We start from the raw sequence: 23,709 nt of genomic DNA, 5'->3' as shown, positions 1-23,709 counted from the left end.
TATATATATATATATATATATATATATATATATATATATATATATATATATATATATATATATATACACATATACATACTAAAGTTAACATTATGAAAAATTAAATTAGAAATAACGTCGAGAGTAACAATATAATTAACTAACCTAGGTTCATATTGCATTTTACTTTTGTTTAATCTAAATTTTATGTTTAAATTTTATGAATAAATTAATCAGTAATAAAAATTTTACTTCAAAAATGAAATATGAAATTCATAGAATTAAAAAATTCATATCTTAGAATTACCATTTTTTGAGCACGGATAAAGATCACCAGGTTGACCATTGATAAGGTAAGCATCGGAGGTATTTGGATCTCCTCCCATTGCAAGAAATTGATCAAGAACGGCCTGTATATCACTCTTCCACCATTCACCTGTATTTCAATATTTTAAAACAATTCTTTGTGCATAAAATGGTTGTTGAAAAAAATAAAATTAGTGTACCTAATACGATTTGAATTTCATCATCAGGTTTGGGAAATGGATATTTAGATCCATTCTTGGGATAAATAACCACAGCACCATGCACGGTGACTCGCGACCAATCGCTATGAGCGTGCCACCACACCGTGCCTTCCTCGTCTGATAATTCAATTCTTTGACTAAAATTCGCACCCGGTGCAATAGGACACTGTGTAATATACTCCGGTCCATCTGACCATGGATACCTTACTTGTTTTATTCCATGCCTACATAGTAACAATGATATAATTTGAATTTTAACTAGTAGGGTAATTTCACTTCAACCACTCTAGCATTAACAATTATAACACGAGAATTATGTTGTACCTATATTTGGCCACCTTTCTCAAAGCATTTTGTTTTTTGTTTTGGTAATGACCTTCTAATATGATATTATAATTATGGTTATTTCAAACAAAATAATAAATAAAATAAAATATACCAGTGAATAGTAATATTTTGAGTTCCATTATTATAAACATTTACGATGAGCATATCCCCTTTATTCATGTATAGAGTTGGGCCAGGGAAAGATCCATTCACAGTCAATATTTTCTTGCTACTGCACAGCCTCGTGTATGGAGTTTCTTCCACCTGCAACCAAGTGAGAGAGCATTCAATATAACATTTACACTTGATACATAAATTTAAACTTTTATTTATTTCTAATTAAAGATCGACTTAAATACTGACTCCACAACCTAATTAGTATATATATATCTTTACATATGTCTGCATAGCCTATGGAATCATTAACATATAAGTCAAGTTTAATTCATATTTACACTACCATACCTTAAACAATTTTAGTTGTCTACCGATTTATCATTTCAGATGTAGGCTATGTTTGGCAAACCTAGATGAAAACTGAAAGGATATAAGCTGGAAGCTAAAATCTGAAGAGTTATTAAGCTAGCTGTTATGCTTAAAAGTGTTTGGTAAAATTAGCTTTTGGATAAACTGATAAAGGTAAAAAGACTAAAAAGGACATCTTCATACAATTTAAATAGGTTTGTTTATATATTAAAATATAAAATAGCGAAATCAATATATTTTAATAAAATATAAAGTAAGAACATATATTTGAAAACCTATAAAGTAAAAATATAATGTTTATAATTCAAAAAGATTAGTTCATACAAAAATCAATGTTCAAACACAAATGTCAAATTGAAATTACAACCAAACATAGAGAAAAAAGTCAAAAAGGTTTAGCCAAAAATGTTTTAATTGGGAAGGGTAATGATGCCATTTCTTTAAAATAACAAGGTTAAAGATGGAAAAAAAGTTAGGAAGCTACTAGCTTATTTTGAAACGCTACCTTAGGTAGCGTTTTAAAATAAGCTCATATTTTAAGCTACTAGCTTATTTTAGGAACATTACCAAACAAAGCTTATAGCTTATATTTTAGGAACATTACCAAACAAAGCTTATAGTTTATATTTTAGGAACATTACCAAACAAAGCTTATAGCTTATTAGTAGCTTAAAATAAGCTATAAGCTCCTAAATAAGATCTGCCAAACACAACCATAATTAATGGTCTTTTGTTGATCAATATTATTAAGTAAGAAGGGAAATCAAGTAATCCAGAAGGGCGTCACACCACCCAAACTGGCTCATACAAGCCCTTATAGCCTTTGTGAGGGCATGGGCTGGCCGGTTATTTTCCCCAATTGTTATACCATGGACCATTGTTCATATTGCATTGTGAACTCTGATACAAAAATTTTGTACCTTCAGTTAACACAGTATGTACTTACAGTTAATCATTTCTGTACATGTAAACAAATAACTTGATAATTGCTGATACATAATATGATAGCTACAAATACACACTAATAGTACAAAAAAGAACATAGGAACCGACATTTAACTAGTGTTGTTATAAGAACGGTAGTTTCAACTACAGATTATTTATATAACAAAATGAACAAATTAAAGCAGAACTAAAACACAATGATTATTTATATAACAAAAACAATATAATAAGTACTTAAGATGAAGTTATAGTGATGAGTTTTTCCAGGGGCAGGTTGAAGGGAAGCAAGCAGGAGAATCCTTAAAATATTCAAAACTAAAACTTTGATAAGCATCAAAGGCATCTTTCTCAACCTCAACCACTCTTTCTATTAGTTGATAATACTGTAATAAATTTTTTTTTCTTTTGAAAGTTGATAATACTTTAATAATTTAGTTTTTCCCAATTGCTTGGAGTATTTATAGACTGGAGATATGGATGCTGGAAGACAAAATTAAAGAAACACTGTACGAAGTCTATGAAAAGGTTTCCTTCTGAGAGCACCCTATCATGGGTGTTTATTTGGTTTATGTTAGTAAAATAGTCACATGGAGAAAAGAGAGAGTTGGTGAGAGGAAAATGGGTTCCTTTTGCAATGTATGGCTCCTTTGAACAGTGTTCGGCTGACAGGTGGCCAAGGAAGCAACGCCTGCTGTGCCCGTCCGCCCATTCAGGCGCGTGCAGTTAGGCACCCCTGACATATCTGTTAGGAAAAATTGAAATTTTTGCCCCTCCATAATATGTCAATTATCAATGTCACCCCTGAATTATTAGTGGTGTAAATGTTGCCCCTCAATTTTCAAAAATAGTACATATATTGCCCCTTCCGTAACGAAGGAAGGGCAATATTTACACCACGGGAGGACAATATATGTACCGTTTTTAAAAATTGAGGGACAATATTTACACCACTAATAATTCAGGGATGACATTGATAATTGGCATATTATAGAGGGGTATAAATTACAATTTTCCCTATCTGTTATATTATTACTTTTATATATATATATATATATATAAAAATTAGATTTGCCTGTAAGGGCAGCCTGAGTGGCAAGACCAAGACGCTCGCGGTCGTGAGGTCCTGAGTTCAAAACCGTCTGCCACCCGGGTTTGAGCCGGTCAGCTATGGGCAACCTCCTTGTGGTCCTTTGCCGGCTAGGATCACAGGGCGAGGGTTTACTCACATACTCGGAAGAGGAGTGGTGTTTACCTCGATAAACCCAATATATAAATTAGATTTGTTTTATTTTTTTCTCTTTTCATTTTCTCTTTCCTAATGATACTTACTTAAAAAATGTAAAAAACTCTACTACTGAGATGCTCTAAGAACCTTAATAAACCTTTCGAACATGAAACCAGAAATTGATTTCCACTTTTCCACCAGCAAGCTAAGTTTGATTTCTTCAAACGAAATGATTGTGACTGATTTAATTCTTACTGTCACTGCAGTTTGTTTTGGTTTGCAAGTTTGCAGTTAAAGCATCAATATCAGTGGGGTTTTTTGCTTACGAAAGAGAGTGAAGAGAGATGAAGAAAAAAAAAAAAAAAAACAACTCTGACACACTAATCAGAAAAAGAAAAGAAAAATAATCCGAGGCCAGCTAAGCGCGCGGCAGGTGCGCGAAACTCACACCTGCCTTTGTTATGCAATCAAAATATTTTTTGTTTTTAGTAGTTGTGGGGCCACTAAAAAATAATGTTTGCAGGAGTTAAAAATCACTCAAAAATCATATCCACACTAGTTAAAAACTTACTTTTGATCTTTTTCTCTGAAAAAACAAATAATATTCTCTTAGTGTAGATGCTCTAAGTTGCTCTATTATTGGAGCTTTCCTTTGCCATTGAAAAACTGAACTGTACTGAAAATGACAAGCTTCAATTCATTCTAAACGTGGTGATTCAATTTGAAATTAAACTCCGTATATTTTTTTAAGTTAATTTTATTTGCCCACAATGGTACGTGCCTATGGGCATTAAGCTAAATAGAATAAAATATGTCCTAGTAACTTCACACAAGTTCGTCTGGGTACATATTGCTCCGTATTGTATAAGTTTGATTTTCAACCGTGATCTATTACTCTTAGTTTTTTTAGTTTGAACTTGGTCAGTTATGATCAACTTAAATTTTTTTTTTTTAATTTCTTTGCGATTCTTTAGCAGTTACAGTTACAAGATAAGGTTGGTTGGAAAAATAGCATAAAATGACATTTTAGTGGCTATTTTGTGGTACAAATATATGTGGGGTCCACTTCCGGTTTTGGTGGAGTCAAAGTGGATTCGGTGACATATAGTACGCACAAAACAGATAATGGTCGAATGAGAAATTGGCCGGTTCTCAAAGTTATAACCCATTTGAGTTGCAAAAATTGTGGGAAAAGCTTTAAAGTAAACTTTTGTCCCACATTGACTTGGAAATTGAGTTTGCACCACTATTTATACAATAGCCTTTCTAAGGCTTATTGAATTGTTTAGCATAGAGACTTTCTTTCACAATGATGTTGTCATTATAAGCCTGTTGGTATAACCAAATATCCAGAAATGTTATTTTCGTAGTAATATTTCATAATAAGGTTTAACTACTACACACCTCATATAGTAATTATGAGCTTTCCTTGTGACCTGAAAAATAAAATATTGTACATTTAGAATTTTACTTCTAAAAATTTTTGGTTTTTGTAATTACTATCTTGAAATTAATGGATTCACAACATAACAGAGAAAATTGGCGACTTGTGTGAAAGTTGAAAGATAAAAATATTTTTTGCACATTGAATAGTTAAAAATAGAGGGATCAAAATACAAGTGTCTTTAATTATTTTGTAGAATGGATCTAATAACTTGCTAGTAATTGTAAACTACTGTGAAATCACATTACCGAGCAAATTCAAATACAAATTAAAACATGCGGAAACTTTCTTCTTATTGTTTGGTATTAGACGAATTATATGCCAGTTTAACTTGGAGAGTGGGTTATTGGAGAAGATTTTAGTGGGATATTGACTTTACACGCATGATTATAAAGTTACAAAGATTATATATAGGGTTGCACTCTCGTGCGTATTGTCGCCCAGGTAAGAAATGAGAACGCTTCACAGCCGTCTATGTGTCTAGATCAACGAATCAGATACAATTTAAAAAAAAAAAAAAAAAAGACGCGGTGGCATTTTCGTAAATAACTGGAACTTTGGTGCACCTAGTTTCACTTACAAGTGCACCTAGTTTCCTTACAAGTGCACCTAGTTTCACTTACAAGTTAACCTATTTTCGTACATATTTTCACTTACAAGTGCAAGTAATTTAACTTGTTAATATTCATGCATCTATTTTCGCAAATATTTTTCATTTACAAATGCAAGTAATTTACCTTGTTAATATTCATGCACCTGGTGCAACCTAGGTGCACCTAGTTATAACATTAGGTGCACTTAGTATTGATGCTCAGTGTACAATTCACTTGCACCTGTAATACATTTTATTTGCATCTGCAATATATTTTACTTGCACTTGTGCAAGTAATTTACTTTGTTAACATGCATGCACCTGGTGCAACCTATGTGCACCTAGTTATAACATTAGGTGCACTTAGTATTGATGTTCATTGTACAATTTACTTGCACTTGTAATACATTTTACTTGCACGTGTACACCTATTTTCACTTACAGGTGCAAGTAATTTACATTGTTAGCATTTATGCACCTGGGTGCACCTATGTGCACCTAGTTATAACATTACGTGCACCTAGTTATAACGTTATGTGCAACTACATTCCGGACACGTGGCGTGCTGTGATTCGTCCGCAGTTCTCTCCTGGGCGGCCAGTACGCACCAGAACGCGATCCTATATATATATATATATATATATATATATATATATAAACATAATAAATGTGAATGAAGGTTATACCCCTCATTTATGTCCCTTTTTTTCGTTAAGTTTTTTTGTACGTTATGCTATAAAAGTTGTACTACATAATATTTTGGACAAATGTAACCCTACCATTATAACTTCCGTTATCTTTTACACTATTTTTACTATGCACATGCATCCACCATATATTTTCTTATCTCCTTCAATAATAATAATATATACACATTAAATATTAGAGTTATATGTTAGTTGTTTTTTAAAATATAAATATCCAATTTATAAAAATATTTACATTATTATTATTACTAGTATTTTCGCCCGTGCGTTGCATGGAAGAAATTCCGGCCGAGAGAAGGAGACATCGCCGCCGACCGCCGCCGTGACGCCACCGCCGACCGCCGACGCCGGCCACCGACCATAGCCTCCCCTCCTCCGCCATTTTCTCCGCCACAACACTCGGCCGAGGAAGAGGGAGCCAACACCGCCGAGAGCCGACTGTCAAGGTTCGTCGTCGTCGGCCGCCAAGGGCCACCCGCCGAGGCCGCCTCTCCCTCACGCCGCGACTGCCGACGCCGACCATCGACGCCGTAGCGACCGAGGCCGAGCACGCCGCGGACCGAAGCCGAACCACCGCCACCGTCACCTTCGACGACGCTCCGCGCCGAAACACTCCCCCGCCGAGCGCCGCAACTGCCAACGGTGTGCACACCATCACCGCCGCCGTGCAGCGCCGACGCCGCGAGTGCTCACCGCCGACCGACGCGACCGCCAGCTACGCGCCACACCGCCACCGCCGTCGCCGAGTTTCGCCGCCCACTCCGTCCGTCTCCGTCACTCCCCTCCGACCACCAAGCTCGTCCAAGTCGACCTCTACCCTTCGACCCAAATCACTCTCTTGTCATCCCAAGTTTCCACTCGTCTCTCCTTAAAACCGGGTGAGTAGTTTCGCGTTCTCCTTTTAGAGTTCCACTTGATTCATTTCGTGCATGCCATTGACTCCTCAAGACCCTTATGTGAACTTGTTGGACTCTATAAATATTCTAGATTTGCCCATGGATGACGGTGTGCCCGTCCCCTTAGATCAATTTCCCTTTCCACCTCTTGAGGTTGACATGGCACTTGGGCGACCCGCCGTTGCGGCCCGCCCTCTTCGTGCCCTTGTGCCTACCGCGCTTCCAAACCCTTCCCACTCTAGATTACACACTGAGCTTGATTTGACCACCCCCCGCGAGGCCACCGTGTCGCTTAGTGACTACGACATCGCTTGTGCCCGGTCCTTGTTAGGACCAACCGTGGAGGTCGTGGTCCCTTCCCCGAGGAGCAATATCCTTGAACCTCCCTCTCCGAACTATTTCGGTGTCCACCTCCGGTCCCTTGAGATGGACCTTCGTTTTCCGCTTAAATCCTTTGTGGTGGACATCCTGAACTCACATGGTATTGCTCCTGGGCAGCTAGTGCCCAACTCCCACCGCCTTCTAGCCGCCTTCATGGTTAGATGTGCCCAGGTCAGTATCTCGCCCACGTTGGATCTCTTTCATGCCCACTTCCACATCACTTGTGCCCCCGCCCTCCTGAGTAAGGGGTTTGCGTCTTTCGCTGCCCGATCCAATAAGAAACTCTTCCACGAGCCTAAATCTTCGAACAAATTTTGGAAGCCCAAATTTGTCTTTGTGTCTACCGGCCCTTCCCTTCCTTTCCATGTGCCTTGGGGTGNTCTACCGGCCCTTCCCTTCCTTTCCATGTGCCTTGGGGTGGCTTCTTCTATAAGCGCCCCCTCCCCCCAGTCACGGACGAGCTCGCCGATCGGGGCTACTTACTTTTGAATCCACAGAGCGTTGACGGGTTGACGGATACCACGGCGCTTGTGACGGAGAGGGCTTTGTCCGACCTTGGTTTCACGCGGCACGCCGCTCCACCTCCTCCCAGGGCGGTGGTGACTGAGTTGGTCTCGTCATCAGGTGAAGACACGGATAGAGATGAGCCGGATGAGATTGAGGCCGACCCCGACTACTCGGGCCCGCCGACCTTCGAGGGGCCGACCCCTCTACCTCGGCGAACCCTTGCGCGGGTTTGATAGCTTACCGTTCTCGTTGTTGTAGACCATTCTTTTGAGTCGTATGTGTAACCCCATCCTCTCCTTTGCAGATATGTCTGAGTCCTTCGAGGCTAGGATTGAGCGCTGGCGTAGTACCGGTACCCCCCCAAGAGACAGAGGACCGTGGGGAGTAGCCGAGCACCCGCCCAGCCACCGGCGCGTCGTGCATTGCGCAGTCGTGATTCGCGGCCCAGCTCAGGTCCTGCCATAGTCGGCCTGCCAACCCCCCGCCCGGTCGAGCCACCGAGGGCCGTGGCGCCACCTCCCGTGCCTGCGCCTGCTGCGCCTGCTGCCCCTCGTCAGTGGAGTATTCATCTCCCATCCTCGGCGTCCCTCCTGCATGGCGATTTACCCTTGGGTGATGTGTTGGGCAGCCTCGTTCTCCCCTGTGACATGGCATTGTGTGAGGGTGCTCCCGGCACCCGCCCTTGGTTAGAGGTATGTCCTTCTTCTATTCCCGTTGTGGTTAAAATATTGTGTTTTGTGTTGCCCTCACCGTAGTTGCTGTAGGCTTTCATTCACTACCATGTGTTGGGAGACACCCTGGCGGCGACCCGCAGTAGCTTGGAGGTTGAGAGGAGTGCGCGACAGAGGTCGGACTCTAGAGTGATGGCCCTGGAAGAGGAGCTCAAGAAGGCCAAGGAAGCGTCTCAGACAGCGGGGGAGGCACTTCGGACAGCGGAGGAGGCGCGCCAGACCTTGGAGGAGACATGCACGCGATTGGAGGCACTCCGAGTCCGAGAGGCCCAGGAGCACGAGATGGCGCTTGGTTCAACGGTGCTGGACTACAAGCGCTCCGAGGTCTTCGAGGTGGATGCCAGGAGGTTTCTCGCCGAGCATATGGATGAGCTGTTTGATGAGTGGGCAGCCACCCCCGAGGGGCGAGACCGCATTGCTATAGAGGGTCTCCTTATGAACGACATGGGCCGTTACACCATGCAGCGTGACATCTATGCAGCACTCTGCCGCCGCGATGGGACTTTTGATCCGGTGACCTGGGGCCTGTCGGAGGTGCTTGGGAACCCCGACCCCGAGGCTGGGGCCGAGGTTGCAGTTGGAGCTGAGCCTATGCAGCTGATGGATACTGCGGCCGTCGAGCGCCGATCTGACTCGCCTTCCCTGTCAGCCACTCTTTCCCCTTCACAGTTTGCTGATGATCTCCCTGTTCTTTCACTTGGACTGTCGTCGTCGGCTGCCCTCAATGTGCTGTTGGAGTTGATTGACATCCCCGAGGGCATGGACGACCTTGCACAGATGGACACGGATGGTCAGGTTGCGGGTCCCTCTTGTGACCCTTAGATAGTTTTTCCTGCTTTGCTTCTTTTTTGACGGTGTGTTATGAACACCTTGCTACCTTATTTTGGTGATGTATGTTGAACATCTTCATTGCACTTAGCTTCTTTATTATGATGAACATTTTGCATGTGTCTGTGACACGCAACAGCTATTTGACTTTATTTTGCATATCTTGTCCCCTTGTCGCAACTCCTTTTCTACCCATCATATATTTTGTGAATTGTAGTTTGAGATCGTGCCCCGTCAACGGGAGTCGAGTGAGGCGCAAAGGCCCGGGGCCTCATGCCTTGTGTTTGCCGAGGTCAGCCACCGCCGACCTCAGCTACCGTTGACTCCGGCCACCGCCGACCTTGGTCACCGCCAACCACGGCCACCGCCGAGGTCGGCTGCGGCGGAGGTCGGCCGATGTCGAGGCTGGCCTCGTTGAGGTCGGCAGAAGCAGGTTCGGTAGGATTCGCTACGTTTCCCGATGTGCTCTTGTGGTACTCGCGTACTTTTGTTTAGAAAAAACTTGTGTTTTTCGTTTATGCTTTTGTTGTAACTTTGCTTTTTACGTTGGCGTTAGGTCGGGGTACCTCAACCCACGACCCTTAGCACATCCGTTCGATGGTAGGCGAGATTGAACCTCGGAGGTTGAGTCTCGTACCCTCACTAGGATGTAAGTCGTTCTAAGCCAAGACCTCTTGGCCTTTCGCCTAAAGACTCTTTCGTTCGGCGATAGTCGGGGTCGGACCCCGTACCGCCCCTAGGGTGTCATAGTCGTCCTATGTCGAGACCATTCGGTCTTGCGTCTAAGGACTCTTCCGTTCGACAATAGTCAAGGTCGGGCCTTGTATTGTCCCTAGGGCGTTTGCCTTGTCGGGTTGGGACCTTTTGGTCACGAGTCCGAAAGACTTGTCCGTTCGGCGATGGACGAGGTCGGACCTCGTATCACCCCTAGGCGCTTAGCCGTTTAGCCGTTTAAAGAGGTAGGCTAGGGTATTTGCTGTGAGGTCGGTCGACCTCGGAGGTCGGCCGAAAGATGACTCGCGACTTTTGTCGATTGTAGCTACTAACACAAGTGAGAGAAAACTTGTTGTTTATTAGGGAATGCAATATTAAGGGGTCGGACCGCCTTACAACACGACATTTATTGATAGTACTTGAGCAGGTGCTCTGAATTCCACGCCCTCTCTACATCTTTTCCCTTCGGTGTTTTCAGCTTGTAGCTGCCGGGGCGGACCGTGGCCGAGATGATGTACGGACCCTCCCATCGTTTCGCTAGCTTGCCTCCCTCCAAAGGCTTGCTGGCCTCTCGTCGCCTCAACACATAGTCGCCGACCTGGAAGTAGCGGGGTCGGACTCTCTTGTCATGGTACGCCTTGCCTTGCCTTTGGTAATTCTCGGCACGAACCATGGCGGCTTCTCGTTTCTCGTCGATCATGTGGAGGTCGGCGCGATGGTGTTCCTCGTTGCGCTCGGGGTCGTACTCTTCCCCTTGGCGGGTCGGGAGGATGACTTCTGCGGGGGCCCGTGCCTCGAACCCGTAGCATAGTGCGAATGGAGTCTCCCCTGTTGCTTTTCTCGGCGTGGTGTGGTATGCCCACAAGATTTGGCGTGCCAATGCTTCTAGGTTTTCGACCCATGCACCCCCTGCGGCCTCGAGGGTCTTTTTCAGTCCGTCCACTATTGTGCGGTTGGCGTTCTCCACTTGGCCGCTCGCTTGGGGGTAGGGTAAAACTAATCCACACGATACACTGAAAAAAATATAACCTAAAAATTTGTGTGAAATCGTCTCACATATTCTTGTCCGTAAGACAAGTCAAGTCAAGATAAAATTTTAATATTTATACTAGAAATTATAATACTGATAGGGAAATAAAGTATTTTCTATCTGCCATCTTAATAAGAGCCAATAAAGTTAAGGCTCTAACGGGAAGAAAAAAAATGTTGGTAGTAATTATTTACTTAAACGAATGGTTCATATTATTTTGATTTTAGTAATTTTTTATGATTTCCTTATTTACCCTCTATTATATTATTTTCTTCCCTTAAATAACTCCACATTCCGTTAGTATAAACTATAACTAGTGTTTTACCCGTGCTATGCACGAAAAACGGAATATTTCGTTAACTTTTTAACTTACCCATTAATTTCTATAAGAAAGATCTTAGGTTCGGACCACATCCCAATCTGAGTTGACATTAATTGTTAAACATATACTACGAATATGTTAGAGTATGTTATTGAAAAGTAAGTACCCCACCCTATTACTCTTATTAAATTAAATAAATTAGTAGCTACAACAAAAAAATAATACGTATGCATTTCTTTAATTTAGAATTCAATGTTTACAATGCCTTTATTCAAAAAAAAATATTCATTATCAAAAAATTAAAAAGGAGATATAGTTTGATTCCTAAATAATTTAAAAGAGCAGAAGAAACCATACGAGATCAAAGAATAACTGGAGTGGTGATGAAAAATAAATGAATTTGATTCCTAAATAATTTAAAAGATTTATAGTTGGTACGAGTCATTACTCCTAAGCCACCTCAACTACTCTCGCCGGCTCGGGAGTGGGGCTAGCGACAGGGTAATTGGGCAAGGTAATGGATCCGACCCGGTGCGCTTAACCCATCAAAACAAATAACGGTAAAATGGAACGGCTACAAGCTAAGAGGCGGACACATGGAAGTCTAACGGTCACCAACACATTGAAGAGGGAAATTACTCCAGCGGCTCCACACCATTACTCCATCGGCTCCAACCATTATTACCCGACACATAATGAGTCCGTTACACTCACCAGAAGAGCTGTCGATTATAGTATAAGTAGTGGACTCTGTTGTTAGAGGGGGGGGGGGCAAAACTATTGTACTGAAACTGATTACTCATTACATTTCACTAATACACAAATATATCCGGTAACATATTTACCGTCACTATGTAAATAACACTGCTAATGTAGACAATCATTCGTTGTAAAAGTTTAAAAGATAGAAGATTCTGCAAAATTATTGTTTTTTGTGAATGAAATGAGTGAAATTTGAAGAACCGGTCCTTTATTGTTGAAACATGTGCTTGCTCTTCTTCTTCTCCCAAAATATTGAAACTCCAATCTCACGGTAACTCAATGACCCAGCAGGCAAGATCAAATGTTGGTGCACACAAAGAATCTATTCACTTTAAGCATGATCTTTACGCTGTCCTTCTCCCAAATACGACCTACTGAACCCGTAAACTAACTTCGTGCTGGGAACCTGTGATTGCTCTCTTGCAAGTGATGAGGTGTTGAAAAATATATATATGCCCTTTTTAAATATATAGACTAAATTAAAGATGATTACTTTCCTTTTCTATAGCTTCCACTGGGGGTGGGCACTTCGGGATTCGGTTCGATTTTTTTTTGTTTCGATTTTGGTATCAGCATTTCGGTATTACAAAAAATGATACCATTCGATTTTACAATAAAGTTCGGTACGGTTTCGGTTCGGTATGAAACGGTTCGATTTCAGTTCGGAATTATTTTGGTTCGGTTTAGGATGTTCAATTTTCAACATTGACTAATTTTCCAAACAACACACTGCCAAACAATACATATTCACATAATCCAAAGTCTAAAATATAAATATTACATTAAAAAAAACAATTAAAACACAAAATTAACATAGCAATCCAAATTTTAAAGTAATATCTTGTTCATCCATCATCCCCTCATCACGGATCAATATTAATTATTATTATTTACAGTATTATATATATATTTAAAAAACAAAAAACCGAACAGTTTTCGATTTGGTTCGGTTTTTGTTTGGTTTCTCTATATTAAGTACCGTTCGATTCTTTCGATTTATACCGAACCGAACCGAACCACTTCGGTTCGATTCGGTTTTACTGAATCGAAGTACCCACCCCTAGCTTCCACTACTTGGACTTGATTTCTTTAATTTATTTCTGGTATAACGATTGGGGGCTTTGGTTGGTGTGGTAGTTTTGTGAAGTTGTTCTTTCGTGATTTTCTTGTGAATTTTGAGTTCTTGATTTCTAGTTTAGGGATTTGAGTGAGAGTGGACTTAATGCGATTTTTTTATAGTTGCATTTTTAGGATGAAAAGTTGGTATGTTTCTTCATTTGGAATTCTTCTTTCCCTTTTTTTGATACATTAGATTTTTAGTTTCGGCTAGACTAATTTTAAATTCACAAAATTTCTGCTCAAAAAGAACTGAATGGGGTAAATAGGAACAATGTACCACAATTGAAGATGACAAATTTACTTAAAAATTTTTACTGCTAACATCAAGAAATTTGCTTGCTGCTGATCGCAGCAAAAATATATATGCTTTGAACAACAACAATCTACTACTATTCGCAGTAGAATTAACATACTCAAATTTGGTTCACAGTAAATTTTTTTTTATATAATTAATATAATTTTATGTAATTGTATGTTCATTAATTAAACTAACAAGATTAATATTTTAATTCGTGCTTTTTCATTCTAGACATACACAATTCACATATTAAAAGTTCACAATTTGTATACTGAATATTCACAACAAAATGTTTACAATTTATATACTGAATGTTCACAATTTGAATTGTGAACATACAGTATGAATGGACATGGGTCCACCTTACAAGGTGAATCCGATCCATGATATAAGTATTGTCAAACCTATAGGCCTAATGTTTATATATATACACACATCACACATATAATAATAATAATAATAATAATAATAATAATAATAATAATAATAATAATAATAATAAAATTTATATTTAATATAAAATCATTATAAATCACATTTTATTCCTAAAATATCTTTATATTTACAATATATTCCCAATTATATGTATTAATTATCAAACCCTTATCCCCCAAAATCCCCAATTTTAATATTAATGAGCAAGACCGAATTTTAATACTAATAGCAGGTCGGACCAAGCCGGCCCAAACCCCACATTTGAGCAAATTATTGCATGAACCATGGTCCACACAGCTGTGTGGACCAAAAATAAGAATTACATTATTTTTATACTGAAGGTATATTATTTTTGTACTGTATGTACATTATTTAATATATACTGTCAAATAATGTACCTACAGTACAAAAATAATGTACCTTAAAATAATGTACCTACAGTATAAAAATAATGTATTTTCAGTACAAAAATAATGTACTTTTTATTTTTGATTCAAACAACTGTGTGGACCATGGTCCATGCAATAATGATTGCCACGTTTGACACCTCTAAATTTCACCCAGAATTAGTCTCTACTTATCATCTCTAAGCATTGCCTCAATTCACCAAGAAATCCCCTGTCCCGCCCCGCCCCAGTTGCCATGGTTCGCAAGCGATTTCAAGAAGCCAAAACAGGTAAGCGAATTCTCTGCTGATTTTAGAGATTATCTTAGTAGCTCAGCTCACTATAAAGCTTAATTATCTCGCTTATGTTTTTTCTCGGTTGAACATCAAGTGTTTGATGAAAATCCTGAACCAACAAACATACATATCTGTAACTGCGGGGACCTGATTTTGTAGGTTTTGCGATGCTGAAATCATTCAGTACTGACAAATTGACGAGGAGAATGGGGATAGGAAAGGAGGACCATTATTTCTGGAAACAATGGACCAAGGCATTGCTCTTCTGCTACACAGTGGGCGGCTTGGCATGGTGGTATAATGAGACTTCGCCATTGGGGTGGTTTACGCTGAAAATTAAGCCCAAGGAAGAGAGAGAGATGGCGCATCTCTATGAGCGCCGGAAGTTTCCGTATCCGGGTGATGAGGAAGCCATGGAAGAGTTCATTGCAAAGGGAGGGATGATCGGTACAACCATCGGGCCCAAGGGATTTATCGAGTATGAAAAAGATGCTTATAATTATCAGAAAGTATTGCAGGACGAGAAGACGGAGCAGGAAGCCCTCAAGCTGTGGATGAGGATGAGGAATGAAGTCATCTCTGAACTCCAGGAGAAAGGGTTTGATGTCGAATGATCTGAGGTGCATCTAATAATTTGCTTATATATATATATATAAATTCCAACTGTTTCTGAGTAATCTTCCCTTGTCAAGTTTCTTTATTTTGTGATTGATGATAAATAGTGTCATGTATTGGAAGTATACTTGCATTTATAAATAAGTTGAGAGGTTTGCTTTGTTAGCAGTGACATCGTTTAGCTTTAAGCATTTGGGGGTTTGTAGGTCAGTTGATGCACTTCTTGCGATTTACCTCCTTTACCTGGGTAATTGGCTTTTAAGTTCGGGGTCAAACTTCTCGGGTGATTGGCTATTAAGTTTGGGGTTCAAACTTATGTATTGAAAGTATTGGATTTTGTGATTGATGATAAGTAGTGTCATGTATTGGAAGTACTTGCATTTATAAATAAGTTGAGAAGTTTGCTTTGTGAGCAAGGTTTAGCTTTAAGCATTTGGAGGTTTGTAAGCCAGTTGATGCACTTCGTGCAATTTACCTCCTCCACTTGGGTGATTGGCTTTCAAGTTTTTTCGGGTGAATGACTTTTAGGTTTGGGGTTCAAACTTATGTATTAAAAGTATTGTATGTTGTGACTAGATACAAATAGATCATGTTTGAATGTGTAAAAAAGGTACTGGAGGCTTTTGCAGGTGGATTCATGTATATGTGGAGAAGCTGAAAATATACATAGAAACATGCTACAAAGTTAGTGGACATATGACCAAACAGAAATATCCTTTATTCAGTTTAATTCAAAACATTTCCAGAAATATAATGCTGAGTTTAGTAGTTGTTTTCATGTAGACTTTTCCTCCTAAATCTCCACACTGGCATCAGGCCATTATCCAAGTTGGTGGAACTGTGGAAGTATTTTTGGTTTCTCTCCAACACAAATCCTTCTTTGCAAAGATAGCATAGCCAGGATACTTCTGTTTGGTCTCATTTTATTATTACTCTATATATAGCAACACAAATCCTTTTATATATATATAATCTATTTTAACAGGTACCAATCAACACAAAATCAATAATATAACAATGGTGAAAACTTAACAGCAAGATTGAATCAATTTCCTGGCTATTGTCTCATTTTATTATGTATATATATATATGTGTGTGTGTGTATATATATATATATATATATATATGAGACCACCTCTTCTTGTGAGTCCCGTAAGACCGTTTATAAAAGAACACAGGCTACTACACGAAGCACAGACTAGATTGTGTGCAATTCGCCCAACATTAGCACACAAGCTACTATACGAATGCATTCGTGTAGTAGCTTGTGTACATTTACGAAGGGACTCAGGGGAACATGTCGATACACTTGAATATTAGCGTGTGTGTGTGTGTCAATGACTTTGTGGTCAAGTAGCATTTAGTGACTCTCTCAATTGGGAGATCATGAGATCAGGTCTCAGTGGAGGCGGTATTGACTCTTTGTTCACAAATAAGATATCAAAAATAACCCAATAAATTGAAGCGGTTAACTATCCTATAATATCTTTGAACTATATCATAGTTGTTCACTTTAAAGGTAAATCGTATTTTTTTATTAATATGTATAAATTTTTACTACCTTATCTAATCTTATTATTTAAATAAACCAGGAATTTTTCTATCCACAAGAATTCATTCAACCATAATGGTTGAACCAAACGTACCTCGAGCAGAACGTACACATAAAGACTTGTATGCTTTTATGTTGATACTAATATGTAAATGGTAATTAGATCATTATCTTACGTGGCTATATTTAAAACTCATTATTAAAAATGTCAATGTAGGGCAATAGAATATTGTGACAGACGCATTGAAAAGATGATGAGATTACAACATTGCTGGAATCAATATTTCAAATCTAGAAAAATGAAGAAATTTAAAAAATAGCTACAGTTGCAGCATTCATTAATCATGTATGTAAAAAACTTATTGTGCATCCTTTAAATATATTAGAACTAATATAAATTTACAATTCATTTCATTTTTTACACTCAACTTGCTTGGATTAAAATCAAAATCAGTATCAATCTTGACAACAAAAATAATTAGTATATTGGATGTAGCTACTGTTTAAAAATGTTTATGCACAAAGTGACAAACTATTTAATTACATGCATTGTGGTGAAAAGTGCAAGTAACAGTTTCATATAGTGCACCTAAGTGCAAATAAAATGAACACTGACCATCAATATTAAGTGCACATAACGTTATCATTAGTTGCACCAGATGTTATCGTTAAGTGCACCTATGTGAAAGACTTTATCTTTAGGTGAACGAATGTTACTAGGGTAAATTACTTGCACTTGTAAATGAAATTTGTTGCACCTGTAAATGATTTTACTTGCACTTTTTACTTGCAAACTTACACTTGTAACACATTTTACTTGCACCAAAGTTTGAGTTATTTATGAAAATGTCACCGCGTCATTTTTTTAAAATTACATCTGATTTGATTATGGACACATGGACGCGCGGCTGCGACTAGTTCTTAGTTCTCTCCTGGGCAACTGTTCTCACTTGTGTGTGTGTGTGTGTGTGTGTGTCTATACACACACACACACACACGCACGCATTGCGCGAATGTGATAGTGCCCAATGTTTATTTTTAAAAAGTACTTCAAAGTAGATTTGGCAATTATGGACATGACCTATTAATATGACACGAAGCCGGATACGAAAATAACGGGTTAGTGTTTAGCATTAACGTGTTCCGGATCATTAATGGGTTGACTCGTTAAGAACCCGTTACGTTTCATGTCTTAGAACCATTGTCATGAATGAGATTACAAAAGATATCATGAACATGACTAAGGATGAATTTACTACATTCGGTGATTAGGTCAAGATCCTACACCAATTATTGATGTTCAACAATCCAAAATTTGAATTTTTATTGTGTTTAATTTAATTCTAAAAACTAGTATATGGACTTTTTTAATTATGATTTTTAGATGTTCTTTTATCATTTTATAAATGTTATAAATTGAATTTGTTTTTAGTTTGTTTGATAGATTGAATTGTAGGTTTTATTTCTTTTCTTTTTTTCATTTTTTTTTATAAAACTTAACTTTAAATTTTAGTATTTTATAAATATATTAATAGGTTTAGCGGGTTTAAACGGGTTTCGTGTCGTTATCATGTTGACACGACCCGAAACCTGTTAACAAAAGGTGTCTATTGTGTCAACCTGTTTAATTAACCCGTTAACAAATCGTGTTTGTATCCGTGTTAAAAATTTGAACGTGTCGTGTTCGTGTTTAACTTTATCGTGTTATTATCGTGTCAAACCTGTATACACAAATTGTTCATGTCTACTTCAAAGTATATTAATGTAAGATTATATAAGAGATGTTCATGCATAGATAATTGAATTTCAATTTGTTTATTTAAATCAGTAATTCAAAGTGTATGAATGAGAAAACAAAATAGGAGAGATTGATTATAATTGTCACTAAAATAAATGTTTGCAACTTTGTAAAAATGTTAGTTTAAATACTTAGTTTAAAAATGATAGTCTAAATAAATACTATTTTTGGTTTGAATTTCTTAAAGTCTTCATAATTTTCTTTTAGATAGCATTGTCATCATCTTCAGTACTTATCCTCTTCTTTTTTATTGGTAGTGTGTCATGTGTACAATTGGGTTACTAGTGGTAGCATAAAGAACAACGTCATGCAATGAGATTATGATATAGAAAGCTGTGAATTTGCTTTGTTGTGTATATGACTAAGATCTTAGTTGTATTATAAACTCTTGATCTTGCAAGCACTTGTTAATATTTGGTCACGATAGTTTTTCTCCCTACATGTTTTATGTGTTGTGAGATGTGTGTCGTAGATTCTCATGTGAAAGTATTGAACAAAATATTAATATTTATTATATTTGTAGAAAATTCATGAGTAGTATATCTTGTTCTAGTTTCATAACTTGTTTACTTGATAGTAATAACAATGACTCTGCACGTAGTTCAAACACTGATGTCACAATGTGTCCAATTTTATTAATAATTTCCAAATTTATTTGCATATGTTCATTTAGAAGTTCATCATATTTTGGAACTAATATAAATGAGTGTAGTACTTGATTTTGTGTGTGTGCTTGTGTATGTTTTTTATAATTTTTTTTGTGTTGAATTGATACTAACCTTGGATACCCAGTATTGTTTTTTTTACCACAATGCATGTAGTTAAATAGTTTCACTTTGTTCATAAACCTTTTTTAAACAATGGCTACATCCTATATACCAAGTGTTTTTGTTGTCAAGGTTGATGCTGATTTTGCCTTTAATCCAAGCAGGTTGAGTCTAGAAAATAAAATGAATTGTAAATTTATATGAGTTCTAATATATTTAAATGATGCAGAATAAGTATTTTACATACATGATCAATGAATGCTACAACAATGGCTATTTTTGAAATTTCTTCATTAATTTCTAGATTTGCAAGATTGGTTGCAACATTGTTGTAGTTTAGGATAGGCATCTTTTCAATGCGTCAAGTGTGTTACGATATTCTATTTTCCTGCATTGACATTTTTAATAATGAGTTTTAAATGTAATTATGTAAGATAATGATCTAATTACCATTTATATATTATTATTATTAGCATAAAAGTATATCAATCCTTTAGGTGTTCTGTTCGAGGTACTTTTGGTTCAACCATTATTGTCGAATGAATTCTTGTGGATATAGAAATTCCTAGTTTATTTAAGAAATAAAATTAGATAAGGTAGTAAAATTTTATAAATTTTAAATCATCTTAACAAAAAATAAGATTTACCTTTAAAGTGAACAACTGTAATATAGTCCAGAGATATTACGGAGTAGTTTCCCGCTTCAATTTCTTGAGTTATTTGAATATCCTCTTTGTCAACAAATTCTCTCCAAGTAGTTAATATGATGAGCTTCAAATTCTATTTTTATTTGTTTTCATCTTATATATATAAACAATAAAAAATAAATAATGTTATATATTTATTTACGAAGTATTTTATTAATACCAAAAAAACAAATAAAAAAATAATTTGAAGCTCATCATATTAACTACTTGGTGAGAATTTGTTGACAAAGAGGATATTCAAATAACCCAAGAAATTGAAGCGGAAAACTACTCCGTAATATCTTTAGACTACATTACAGTCGTTGTTCACTTTAAAGGTAAATTTTATTTTTTGTTAAGATGATTTAAAATTTATAAAATTTTACTACCTTATCTAATTTTATTTCTTAAATAAACTAGGAATTTCTATATCCACAAGAATTCATTCGACAATAATGGTTGAACCAAAAGTACCTCGAACAGAACACCTAAAGGATTGATATACTTTTATGCTAATAATAATAATATATAAATGGTAATTAGATCATTATCTTACATAATTACATTTAAAACTCATTATTAAAAATGTCAATGCAGGAAAATAGAACATCGTGACACACTTGACGCATTGAAAATATGTCTATCCTAAACTACAACAATGTTGCAACCAATCTTGCAAATCTAGAAATTAATGAAGAAATTTCAAAAATAGCCATTGTTGTAGCATTCATTGATCATGTATGTAAAATACTTATTCTGCATCATTAAATATATTAGAACTCATATAAATTTACAATTCATTTTATTTTCTAGACTCAACTTGCTTGGATTAAAGGAAAAATCAGCATCAACCTTGACAACAAAAACACTTTGCATATAGGATGTAGCCATTGTTTAAAAAATGTTTATGAACATAGTGACAAACTATTTAACTACATGCATTATATTGTGGTAAAAAAACAATATTGGGTATCCAAGGTTAGTATCAATTCAACAAAAAAATATATATATATATAAAAAACATACACAAGCACACACACAAAATCAAGTACTACACTCATTTATACTAATTCCAAAATATGAACTTCTAACTGAACATATGCAAATAAATTTGGAAATTATTGATAAAATTGGACACATTGTGACATCAGTGTTTGAACTACATGCAGAGTCATTGTTGTTACTATCAAGTAAACAAGTTATAAAACTAGAACAAGATATACTACTCATGAATTTTCTACAAATATAATAAATATTAATATTTTGTTCAATACTTTCACATGAGAATCTACGGCACACATCTCACAACACATAAAACATGTAGGGAGAAAAACTATCGTGACCAAATATCAACAAGTGCTTGCAAAATCAAGAGTTCATAGTAAACTAAGATCTTAGTTATATACACAACAAAACAAATTCACAGCTTCCTATATCATAATCTCATTGCATGACGTTGTTCTTTATGCTACCACCAGTAACCCAACTGTACACATAACACACTACCAATAAAAAAGAAGTGGACCAGTACTACTGAAGATGATGACAATGCTATCCAAAAGAGAATTATGAACACTTTGAAAAATTCAAACCAAAAATAGCATTTATTTAGACTATCATTTTTAAACTAAGTATTTAGACTAACATTTTTACAAAGTTGCAAACATTGTCCTCTTAAATTAGAATCATTAGATGAATTGATAGATAAATAAAACACTATGATTTTCAAATTAAAGGTACACATGCAAAGAAGATGTTGAGTATGTCTCATATGTACATAATGGAGCGAAGTGAGTCTGGTCCGCGGTATAGTACAAGCTTATTCTTGTATATGTGCATGTTTAGAGTTGTATATAAATATGATTTTGTAACCCTAAATGTTAGAATTAATAAGAGAACAACTTCAATCCCGTAGACACAAGCATATTGCGGAATAACATAAATCTTGCCTTGTTATTGATTCATATAACTACTCCGTCTAGGCTGGTTAACCTCCTTGTGGTCCTTTGCCGGCTAGGATCACAGGGCGAGGGTTTACTCACATACTCGGAAGAGGAGTGGAGTTTGCCTCGATAAACCCAATATAACTACTCCGTATATTATTCATGTAAATTCTATTTACACGTAAGGAGAACAATCAAAACTATAATTTTGGCAGCATATTAATTCTTGAGAGGCAGTTCTATTATTCTACTCCGTATTATTGAGCAATGGTTTCTTTCCGCCATCAAAATCATGATACAGCAAAAAGAACTAGCAATTTCAATTGCGCATGAAAAGTAAAGAAATTTATGGAATCCCAACAAATACCTGGTAATACCTGTTAACGAGAAAAGACAAATTTAGTTGGCAAATCGCATAATGGCCTGGTCTACCTGAAGCTAGGGCAACGGCAAGAGGAGGGGTATTTAATTTGAGATTTCAGAACTTCAGAACAATTGCGAAATTTATAATATTCCATACAAGTTTCATATGTATAAGGACTCTAGGGTATTCAAGAATCAAAATTGGAAAAGTCGTTCCTAATTGAAAGTTGTCTAATCTTAGATGAGTTAAGATACTTAGAACTAAAATTGGAAAGTCATTCCTAATTGGATGGAAGTTGTCCAATCCCAGATGAGTTAAGATTCCTAATTTTAAACAGAGAGGTTGAACATGGTGCTTATAAAAGGGATTCTCATCATGTGTTTGAAGAGTATCAATCTTCTATTGTTTTAATTTGTAATTTTTCATAATTCAGCCGAGCATACGAAATTGATGATGTCTTCTACCAAGATGATCATATTGAGGAGTTCAGATGGAGACATATTCGAGGTGGAAGAGACGGTGGCTATTGAGATGCAAATGATCAAGTACATGATTGACGATGAATGCGTTGACACTACCATTCCCATCGCCAACGTGACTGGCAAGATCTTGACTAAGGTTATAGAGTATTGCAAATCGCATGCTGAAGCCACAAATACTAGCCAGGACGATCTTAAGGACTTCGATGCTAATTTCGTCAAAGTTGACCATGAAACACTATTGGATCTCATAATAGCCGCTAATTTCCTTAACATTAAGAGCTTGCTTGATCTTACATGCCAAACTGCTGCAAATCTAATCGAGAAGATGACAGTGGAGGAGGTCCGCAAATTTTTCAACATTCAAAGTGACTTTACACCTGAGGAAGAAGAAGAAATCCGTAAGGAGAGTCCTTGGGCTTTTGAATAAAATTCATATTTATATTTTAGATGCTAGCAGAACTTTAGGATTAATATCATAATAGTAAATAAATTTATTTCGTTTGATATAATAGCACTGCATTATTGTGTTATCTTCGTATTGAATTCAAATTATTTTATACTTTTA

The 23,709-nt window shown here is 37.1% G+C and overlaps 3 protein-coding genes across 3 annotated transcripts in view; 2 read left to right on the top strand and 1 right to left on the bottom strand.

The window, feature by feature from the left end:
* The window catches only part of LOC116020358 (laccase-14-like), a 5,691-nt gene extending 4,450 nt beyond the window's left edge, over positions 1-1,241 (bottom strand). The window contains exons 1-4 of the mRNA XM_031260836.1: positions 1,230-1,241; positions 946-1,097; positions 486-730; positions 287-415 (exon numbers count right to left, since the gene is read on the bottom strand). Coding sequence (XP_031116696.1) covers positions 287-415; positions 486-730; positions 946-1,097; positions 1,230-1,241 — 538 coding nt within the window. The remainder of the gene's footprint in view (positions 1-286; positions 416-485; positions 731-945; positions 1,098-1,229) is intronic.
* A 13,567-nt stretch (positions 1,242-14,808) lies between these two features.
* Positions 14,809-15,968, top strand: LOC116019793. The gene is made up of 2 exons (XM_031260127.1): positions 14,809-14,931; positions 15,097-15,968. Exons 1-2 carry the CDS (start codon positions 14,898-14,900, stop codon positions 15,549-15,551), a joined length of 489 nt encoding a protein of 162 aa, XP_031115987.1. The 5' UTR covers positions 14,809-14,897; the 3' UTR covers positions 15,552-15,968.
* Positions 15,969-23,097: 7,129 nt separating this feature from the next.
* LOC116019794 (SKP1-like protein 1A) lies at positions 23,098-23,571 on the top strand. The gene has a single exon (XM_031260128.1). The coding sequence runs from the start codon at positions 23,113-23,115 to the stop codon at positions 23,569-23,571; it is 459 nt and encodes a 152-aa protein (XP_031115988.1). The 5' UTR covers positions 23,098-23,112.
* The last annotated feature ends 138 nt before the right edge of the window (positions 23,572-23,709 follow it).

Source organism: Ipomoea triloba, chromosome 5 (assembly GCF_003576645.1).
Source record: "Ipomoea triloba cultivar NCNSP0323 chromosome 5, ASM357664v1".
Taxonomy (NCBI): domain Eukaryota; kingdom Viridiplantae; phylum Streptophyta; class Magnoliopsida; order Solanales; family Convolvulaceae; genus Ipomoea; species Ipomoea triloba.
This window is presented reverse-complemented; position numbering and strand designations above follow the sequence as displayed.